We start from the raw sequence: 10,407 nt of genomic DNA on the forward strand, positions 1-10,407 counted from the left end.
CCGAATGAGCAGAAAGAACTGTAATGGAAGTCAAATGTATCAGCCGAAAACATTTTACCAAAGGGACTTTAATGCTTTCGCATTCCCACACGTAAGCAATCTTAAGTGTCTGCCGAATTTTTGGATTGTGTTCTGTCATGTACGTTTTACCGTTACACAAAAGAAGTGCGAAGCATGTTGGCTTAAGGCGTACGTGCTGTGCTACATAAGTGTAATGCCAATTATTTCTGGCGTTACAAAACAGTAACAACGTCATTGAATAACGTGTGCTGTTTCCCGACACGTTCGCCATACAGCGATGAAAGTGCGAAGCGTAGCTAAGTCATTACACCTTAATTTGTAAGCCGCAATTTGCGTTATCGAATACAAATAAATTATATGCATTGCTGCTCGGGCAACTTCGGCGGCAAGCGACACTCAAACCTACCACGACCCAAGTCACGTAACGTGCTGCTCACAGGATTCAACGCGCCACGTGCGAGTAAAAGCAAGAATACAACAGCATCAAGGAAGGTTGCCTAGTGAAAGCTGCTGTGCTCCCCCCTTTTCTCCCCACCCTTTTCCCCCTTGGTACAAACAAATTATTTTTTTTCTTTCCTCCATGGTTGCTTTTCCGTCTCCTCTATCAGATCGCGCAAGCAGCGTTCCTCTACTGCCTGTTACTGACGAAGGCCCACGTGACACTTAGGTCAAAATCCCCGCCTTCATATTTCTTCCTCTTCGTTAATTCCTTGCTGCACGGAGCAATTCCGCTGATTGTTATGCACGTTGTGTGCTTTGCGAGAATTCCAGAGCCGTTCGTGTTGCTGCTAGCGTCACACGCACCACCTGCACAGGTGTGACGAGGATACAACTGCCTATGACAGTAATCTCTGTTGGCGAGCAGAGTGGCTTCTCCCTGCAGAACGGCGCGTGAGCTTGCCTTTAGATTTTCAGCTGTTTGCGAGAGACGTACAGACGCAAACTTACAAGGGATATGAGAGTGCGTGCCAAACTGCATTTTTGCGCCCTCAAGCAACAAGAACCTTCCGTCGAGGCATGGCATTGCGCATGCGTGTCCTTTAATGCTCGTGTGCCTGCCCGTACACGCACGCCTGCGGTCGGAATCGCTATCATTGAAGAAGATGGCGCTAGGAGAGCGCTGACCTCTTAGGCTCGCACAGTATGCAGCGCACTGTCACACGTCACAACGGCCGGAACAGATATCGCTCTCCTAGCGGAATCTTCTGCAATGATCGAGATTCCAACAGCAGGGTAGCAAAAGAATGGGCCTATGGGCCGGCACACGAGCGTGAAATGGCATGCATGCGCAATGCCATACACCACTGTTTGGCACGCGCTCGCGAGGCTCTTATGATTTTGTACCCTCCTGTATACAATTAGTGAAGTAAATTTTGCAGGCTCAATTGTCGCTGCTAATTCCTTCACACCGCGCTTGTGCGTTTGCAATGCCCAACCTTGGTCAGGGGCAACTTAAGAACAAGCTTGTCAGTGTGCTCTTTCGGGGCTCATTTCATTTCTTCCCTCAGTGAGTATGCTATCAACATCCCCTGGCTGGTGGTCACAATTTTGTCACACACTGGCTCTAAGCTACTCCTAAATAAGAACCAAACGCACAATTAAGCGAAAGAAATACGAATTCTTACGTCATGTGCAGTCATCTAACAAAAAAGCGTGTCAGCATGTCACCCACTCTCATTTACAAAACAACGCTCTACGCACAAATTTTTCTGCGAGACTGAACACTTCAAGAAATTTCAGGCTTCAAGAAACTTCAGGCAGCTCGTTATCTATTCAGGGGCACACATTTAGTCATCATCTCTGTAATGCCACCTGTTTTACAAGCTGTCGTACTCGTTCGTCTTGCAAATGAAATGATGTGCACTAAGAGAACGTGTGAATACAAAGCAGTCCTTCACCAAGATCGAACAAACACCAGTTTCAGTTTTTTGTAACAAAGTCGGGAACAAGTGACTACAGAATCGGCAGAGCGATCTGGCGAAAATGACTCGCCCAAATCCGCCTACATCAGGCAGGGAATACACTAAACCATTCCTTTCCGATTCCCGTCCTCGTCGTCCTATCTCTGTTTTGCTGTCGTTAACGTTAAAAGAAAGCGACAGTTCGCCCAGCTTTCCAGTGTATTGCCGTCGATGTCGCATAAGCTTTCTTGGTAACATTGGAAAACCGAATCTAACCTAATCTAACCTCGATGATGGCATCGCATGCGACCGGACGGCCACGGCATAATTGATGTCACCTGGTACTTGCGCAGGTATGCGGTGACGCAGCCGTTGATTGGCAGCAGGCTGACCATGACAGCGAGGCCGCCCAGGGTAGCCACGCCCAGCTGCTGCCACAGCAGGTAGGTGGCCAGCGCAACCTGGATCGGTGTGCTCCACAGGTAGTTGAACACCTGCAACCGAAGTTAATAGAGGCGGTTAGCCATAGATAGAGGACATTGTAAATGGTACCGTATGAAAGGACCTAATTATTGTAAAATTCCCTGAGCTTTGGGGCATGATATCACGCACTGATATCTGAATGATTCCAGTGACCTGTTGGACACATTACATGCATTTTCTCCGCGTAGACAAGTACCTCAATATGATGATGATGATGGTGACCTCTACTCTGTCACAAGGCACCGAATTAGAATTTCAAGAAATATGAGTGCTCTCTCTTCCTGCCGTACCTAATGTACACATATTGTAACTCTGAGCACAAAAAAACACGACTTTAACAATTTCATGGTTGCCGTATTATATTTCATAATTATAACGCAAGATGTTGCTCAAGTTTGGGGTTTGCGAAAATAAGTTTCTTTTTATTGCGATAGCAATTATATGGACACTCAAAAGCAGATTTCTGCCGTCGGCGTCGCCGTCGCCGTGAGGTTCCGTATGACGTCATTTGGAGAAGAAATCGTCGCCGCGCGCCGAACGCTGTATGTGCGAGTGAAAGGGCGCGGGGCGCGTCTTTCACAGGGAGTGAACGCACGGCGGAAAACAAACGCGCGTTCTGCGCCGTGCTCGCTTAAGGGCTGCAGAAGTAGGCGTCTCTGTTCTCCTTCACAATCACCATGTATGTAGAGCAAACGCGCCTTCTTCCGACGAGCGAGAGGCCGTGGGGGAGGGGGAGGGAAGGGAGGCGACGTTTAGCTGCGGCACGTAGTGCCTATTTATATCAGAGGCTCCGGCAACAGTCACCAACGCCGCACGCATTTTGAGCGAACGCGGGCAAAACGCCGATGGCGTCGACAACAGTTCTGCGTGTTGCCGATGCTGCTGCATGTCCAAGTTTATACAGCTGATAAAGCTAATATCATTACTCCGTATAGCTCTCTACAAGTTTGCTATCGCAATTGATGCTTCGCCTTTCAGGTGAAACTGCGACAACTTTTTATGTTGAGAAAGTTCATTGAAAAGAATGTTCCTGCCGTAGCGTCAAGTTCTAGGCATACACAAAGAAATTCAACAAGAGGGCATACTAGCCGAAAAAAGGGGGGTATTTGAAAAAAAATCTGAAATGAAGTTAAAAATGTTTTCTTTTACAGAATAAGCTCTTCTGGCCTCATTCGAATAGCCGTTTCGGTTTCCGTTGCACTTATCGCCGTGGATGAGAAAAAAAAAACACCCAGCTGCCGCCGGGATCAATCCCGGGCATTCTGCGTGGGAGTCAGCTACTCTACCCTTGTGCCACGCTAGATTTTTTTTAACAGCGGAGCTGTTTAAACTTGATCACCAGCCGTGCCGGCGTGGATCGTAATATGCCCAGCGAAGTGGAGAGGAGGAATGCTAGGCGAGACGAAAAGGGAAGCAACAGCTATGCAACGTGTGGCGAGGAAGAGCGAAGTTCTGTCGGCCGCAGCTTCGCTGAGCTGGGGGAGGGAGAGTGAGAGCAGAATATAAAAATATATATAAGTGGTTCTTGAGGGAAAGGGAAAGGTTGGCGCTATCGAATAATAGCATCGCGCAGCATAGCGGATGCGAGGTGGAGAGGAGGACTGAGGCAGGTGGTAGTAGGACGCGTAGAGCTGCTGCCGACGTCCCGGGCAACGAGGCAGCCGACACCCTGGCGAAGGACGCCCACCACACCACTGTGCCCCTCAGTCGGGCCGTGACGGAGGGCGACTTCACTGGACTGAGGCTGCGGCGACACCTGGCGACCCACCACCCAGACAAACGGGTGGCACTGGGATGCCCCCCACGACCACTCCCCCAGCGAGGCCTGGCTCGCAGGGAGACCTCGCTCCTTCTCCGGCTCCGCATCGGCTGCAGCTGGACGGCAGCACGCAGCTACCGACTGGGACGAGCGACGTCCCCGGCCTGCAGCTCCTGCGGGGAGCCGGAGACGATCGAACATCTCCTGCTGGCCTGCCCGGCGTACCTCCAGCAGCGGGGCCCACTCCTGCAGGAGTTCCGCCGCCTGGGCCTCCCCTCTGGCAAGGAGGAAGATCTCCTCTTCCCCGGCCGACACCACCTTTCTGCACTTCGAGGCGTCGTGGAGTTCCTTGACTCGTCAGGGCTCTCCGCACGCCTCTAAGGACATTTCTACAAGCGGGAAGGCCTCACGGCCTCCCATCCCACCCCGGGCCTGACCGGCCTGGCACAACACCCCTGCAGACTCTGCAGCACACCAAGGCCTTCCATCTCGGCCTGATACGTGCCGCCTATGCCTGCCGGTTTTGCTTCGCCCAGCCATGGCGACTCCACTCTATCCCTTTTTTCGCTCCCACTTACCCCTCCCCGTTGGCGCTGAGCCGTGCTCCCTCAAGGGCTGCAGAAGATAGCGTCAACCTTTCCCTTTCCCTCAAGAACCACTTATCATCTGCCGACGCCGGCCGCGTTTCCCTGCGTTCAAGCCGAACGCGCCCGGTGACCATGACTGCAGCAGATGCCTCTGGCGGTGGCTCGGCAGGTTTCGACCAGAGAACTGGACATTCGTCGCTTCCGAAAGACTGAAGCGAGAGCTAGCGAAGCTGAAACCAAGCGTCGCAGAAGAGAACATCTTAGCATTCTCAATCTGCACTGAATGTCAAAAAAGTATGCATGGCTCTGCTATCGAGAACACCAGAGGCCAGCCGAGATGGGGGGAGCCCAGCGAATAGTTAGACTAAGTGTGTGGTTTGCCACTACTTTACTAGCCTTTCCCCCAGTGGCGCACCGACGGGGGGGGGGGGGGGGATTCGGGGGTTGGAACCCCCCCCCCCCTGAGGCCGACTTAACCCCCCCTTTTGTTTAACCCCTTTTATTTCCTTACGCATTTAAGTATTGCAATTAAGATGTAAGACGCGCAATCGTCTGTACACTCGCAAAAAGCGAATTTTTTGACAATTTCCCGTGAAGAAATCGAAATTAGTGCTGTTTACATGGTATTGGAAAACTGTCAACCCCCCCCCTGGCAGAGATCCTGGGTGCGCTACTGCTTTCCCCAGCTCCGCTGGTCTCTGGTGTTTGCGATAGCAGGGCCACGCATAATTTTATTGCGATAGCAATTATATGGACACTCCAAAGCAGATCTCTGCCGTCGTCGTCGCCGTCGCCGTTGCCGTGAGGTTCCGTATGACGTCAGTGGAGATGAAATCGTCGCCGCGCGCCGAACGCTGTATGTGCGAGTGAAAGGGCGCGAGGGACGCGCGCTTTCACGGGGAGTGAACGCACGGCGAAGAAAAAACGCGCGTTCTGCGCCGTGCTCCCTTAAGGGCTGCAGAAGTAGGCGTCTCTTTCCTCCTTTACAATCACCATATATGTACAACAAACGCGCCTTCTTCCGACGCGCGAAAGGCCGTGGCGGGGAGGGGGGGGGGGAGGGAAGGAAGGTGACGTTTAGCTGCGGCATCAAGTGCGTATTTATATCAGAGGCTCCGGCAACAGTCACCAACGCCGTACGCATTTTGTGCGAACGCGGGCAAAACGCCGACGGCGTCGACAGCAGTTCTGCGTGTTGCCGGTGCTGCTGCATGTCCAAGTTTACACCTGATAAAGCTACTATCATTACTCCGTATAGCTCTCTAGAAATTTGCTATCGCAATTGATGCTTCGCCTTTCAGGTGAAACTGTGACAACTTTTCTTATTTATTGTGGGATGCCCAAGAGAAACTGAACCTTCAGAGCGAGAGAGAGAGAGAGGAAGAATCATAAAAGAAAGGAAAGGCATGGAGCCCTACCAGAAGATAAACCTCAGCAATGCAGTTCCTATCTTCCAAAAATGTCTTCTGCTCTGGGATTGACATTATTTATCAAATCGTACATATACAAAAGCCTTCCAGATTTCCGGAAGCGTAGTTTGCCATGTGGTGATGTCTACCAACCTGTATGTACTCCATGATCCTCTGCGTGTCGACAGCCATGAGATTCACGATTTCGCCCGTGGTGAAGCGACCTTTTGCAGAGCTGGACAGCGTCAGCGCCTGCAGCAATTGTGACGTCAAACCAACACATCCACGCAAAAACAAGAAGAAAGAGACACTTCGCAAGAAGTATTCTAAGACTCCGTACGATCATGTGTGGTACACATACCGTGCTATGAAACCTAATAAGAAAAGGGCACACGAGATGTTAAAGGAATTCATACATTTGACAGTGATGCACGCGACGGCCGAGAGTTAGCTGCTGGAAACTCACTCAGTACAAGTTTGCACAAACACAGTGCTGTTAACGAAGATGATACAAAGGCCTATTTCGTACGTTACTAGTGTTCTAAGTTTTTCGCAAACAGCATACAAATTTCACCAAAAGTCACGTAATGATCTGTAAGCTAAGAAAGAATATCTCTCACAGCTTAGTATTAAAAAAGCAAAAATACGGACTTTGATGTTCTGCTATGCATGTATGTAATTAACGTCAAGAAAATCATTACGTGTCTTCATTGCCAGCTTGTACATCCTGATCACCACCTACAAAATGATAGGAAGCAGCCTGCGTGTACTACTTCACTATGCAAGCAGCATCTTCCTCAGGCAATATTTAAACATTTGGTGCAGCTAAAAATAAGCACCCTGTATTTCACCGCTAAGGCACAATGAAGTTGTCTTGAAAGTTGGGGCCCGTATGCCAACTCTCCCTAAATGTTTGAATTTGGGGTCATTTTACAATTTTACAGATGTTGCACCATCTTTTACGAAGTATAAGTTCTGTTTGCGAAAACTTTTAAAGGTGTTCATTAACTATAGTTCCTGAAGCAGGCGAAATCGGCACCAACAAAGTCTGAAAAGTCAGTCAGTGTGATCTAAAGACAATGTGTGGCTTGTCAGTCTCTGCAGCTCCAAGTTTGCTGATGTTTGTTCTGTGCTTGAAGATAAATCAATAATAAGGCACGTACGTATGGGGGCCAGAAAGCCCCCCCCCCTTTTTTTTTCTTGCGGTGATTTTTACGAGTTTTAATTATCACAGGTGGGTAGGTATGCGTACGTACCGCTCTCCGTCAAAAGCTTAAGTCAAATTCAAATCTTTCTATTTAGCTAAGCGAAGTCACAATGAGGCTTAGAAGAAGCAGCTAAGTGATTTAAGGCAGTGAGGCTTTTAGACACAATTGAAATTGGACAAAAATACTACAAGCTCAACATACATATTGTGTAACATTTATATTGTGTAAGTTCTCCCGCACTGCTAGCGTAACTGCAATGAAAAGTACCTTGAACCTTCCTATTCTTTCCCTTCGTAGAAAACTCTCGCGTATGCTAACCTTTCACAAGATTCATTACCACAATTATCACCTAAATGGGGATCTTCTTTCTGAGCCATCGTTCAAATCACCTCGCACAGATCATCGTCATAACGTACGCATTCCTTACTGGCGGACTAATGTGTACTTTAACTTTTTGTGCCAAAAACTGCTAGCAATGGGAACCACCTGCCCACCACTATTGCCAATATCTCTGGCACGTGTTCATTTAAAACTGCCGGCGAAAACTATGTGTTCGCCTGATCTGCCTTGTCACTAATCTGATTCGCATTTCGCCTAAACTTACGCTTTTTCGTTGCTGTACATGATATTGTTTTCTTTTGTGTATACTATATTTTCTTTTGTGCCAAAGACAGCTAGCGATTCGAACCACCGATACCTACCTATGTTTCTGATATTTCTGGCACGTGTTTATTTATTTAAAGCTGCTGCAGAAAACTGTGTTTGCATAATCTGCCTTGTTGCTAATCTGATCTTGCATTTCGCCTAACCCTACGTTTTTTTTCGTTGCTATATACCATATGTTTTATTTTTGCTGCATTATGACTTTACTTTTTTTTATTCCACTGCCTTCTGTAACGCCCCCTGGGCCTTGAAGGCATTGCAATAAATAAATAATTAAATACCTTCCTGTAGATGGCGTTGATCATGGCAGACCGCATGCGCATGGACACGAGGAATATGCGGTACTCGTACTGGCTGTTGAACAGGGACTCGGCCATCGACGCGAAGAACATGGTGCACGCGAACAGGCCTCCGTGCCAGGCAGGCTCGTTCGAGTCGATAAATCTGATCAGCAGACTGCAGAAGGGAAAAAAAGCAAGACAGTGGCGCTCAAGTGCGCAGGAATGTCAAAAAGCCGTACCTGTGGCTACAGGACGTATTTTGTAAACTTTCATTTGGTTTCATTCCGACAACAATTATATGGGATTCCAGGCAAATTGTCGCCGTCGCCGTGATGTGACTGTGTATACTGCTGGAAGAACTTTGCACTATTTCACAGTGCCTTACTGAACCAGGAAAGTTTTTCATTTTTATAGCGTTCAGGAGTGCCTCCCCAGCACAAATAAATGTTTCTGACCTGCCACGGTCGCTCAACGCCAATGGCATTTTACTGCTGAGGTCACGCGTTGGACTCCAGGCCGCAGCAGCCCCACACATTATTTTCGATGCGGACGGAATGCAAGAACACTCGTGTTCCGGGCCTACGGATGCACTTAAAATAACCCCTAGGTGCGTCTAAATTGAATCCGTGGCCCTCTATTGCTGTGTTTCTCTTAGCCAGCTGAGTGGCTTCGGGACGTTAGAATTACCCATATCTAAAGATATTTAATTTTAATTTAAAATTTCTCCATCCGTCAGTGCTACGCTGAACCTTTCAACCACATGCGTGCACTCACTCTAACACCACGGGGTTGACGAACGTGAGCAGCGATCCCACGAGCTTGTGAAAAGCCAGCACGAAGAGCTCGGGCAGGAAGGTGCGAAACAGTGGCGTCATGATGCCAACTTCGGGCGAGGACGCAAGACCTCCGTCCGCAGATGTGTTCTTCTCTCCGGTAGGCCTGTTTTGAAAGAATAACGCCTGTGTTCAACATTGCTTCCCATTGGCTCAGAAGTCCCGCAGCTTTCACAGTGCGGCAAATGACTTGCGAGATGGAGCGTAATGTTGTAGCAGGCGGCCTATTAGCTGGCGCCAGTCACGCGGCCCCTCCCCGTCGGGAAAGCTTTCGAGCGCAGCGCAGACTGATTAGCGCTGAAACGTATTTGGTTCGTTTTGCACGTGACCATGACCAATAGAATACACAAGAACAGAACTCCAAGCGGAAGCTTATTCATCACATCTTTACAAGTGACCAGGAGAGATGTATCACGTGATGGAACGGAATCGGCGTGATATAAATGTTCATTGTCGAAGTCGCTATACATTCAAGTTCAGGAGAACTGCCCATTTAAGGGGTTGTTTCACAATTTAAAATATTTTGCACTCTTAAGGGTGTTGCCTTGTCCCATAGGTAGCATCCCAGCCTTTGGGGCTATAAGAAATTTTTCTGCAGCGAGCTCTAGCTACACGTACAATGAGAAAAGATGCAGTTGAAAACTTCACTACTAAAATTTAAATTAAAAACGTTTACACCGTTCGAAACTTAACTTGTCCCACAATAATAATCGTCATCTGTCTTGCGCGCCTTTCCTTCCTCGAACGCTGCGCGCCCGGTACTTCCAGGTCATGAACGGCTTGTGCGTAATGAGCGTGACGCAGCATTATCGACAGGAAGGCAGCAAGCGCAGATTTTTCGAGACAGGAAACGCAAGCAAAGGTAGATGATTATTGTTGTGTGACAGGATAAGCCCAAAAGGTGAAAACTCTTTTTAAGAGTGTATGTAATAATTCTGTCAACCTTGTGCGCATGCACACTAAACATTTTTACACCCTTAAGGGTGTAAATCAGTTTGTCGCCAGACGGACACCCTAAGGGTGCTGTTGCCTACACCCTTTGCCTCGGGTGCTTTTATAACACCCTAGAGGAAGGGTGTCCAGCAAAATAAAAATAGGGTGTTAGGGTGCTAGTCCATATTAGCACCCATCTACATGGGTGCTGGAAGGGTGTACACCCTCCGTCTCCTGTATCGAGGTCCATGAAGCTTCAGCTGGGCACGCATGGAGACACGCTCTCGACCACTGTAAAAAATGGTCATTCATGGCAAACAGAATCAATC

General features: G+C 48.7%; 1 protein-coding gene across 1 annotated transcript in view; it reads right to left on the reverse strand.

The window, feature by feature from the left end:
• LOC119464458 (multidrug resistance-associated protein 1-like) overlaps positions 1 to 10,407 on the reverse strand; it is a 162,102-nt gene that overhangs the window by 45,955 nt on the left and 105,740 nt on the right. Inside the window, 4 exon segments of the mRNA XM_049655836.1 lie at positions 2,261 to 2,416; positions 6,314 to 6,412; positions 8,313 to 8,487; positions 9,087 to 9,251. Of these exon segments, the coding sequence (XP_049511793.1) occupies positions 2,261 to 2,416; positions 6,314 to 6,412; positions 8,313 to 8,487; positions 9,087 to 9,251 (595 nt within the window).

This window comes from Dermacentor silvarum, chromosome 9, assembly GCF_013339745.2.
Source record: "Dermacentor silvarum isolate Dsil-2018 chromosome 9, BIME_Dsil_1.4, whole genome shotgun sequence".
Lineage (NCBI taxonomy): Eukaryota > Metazoa > Arthropoda > Arachnida > Ixodida > Ixodidae > Dermacentor > Dermacentor silvarum.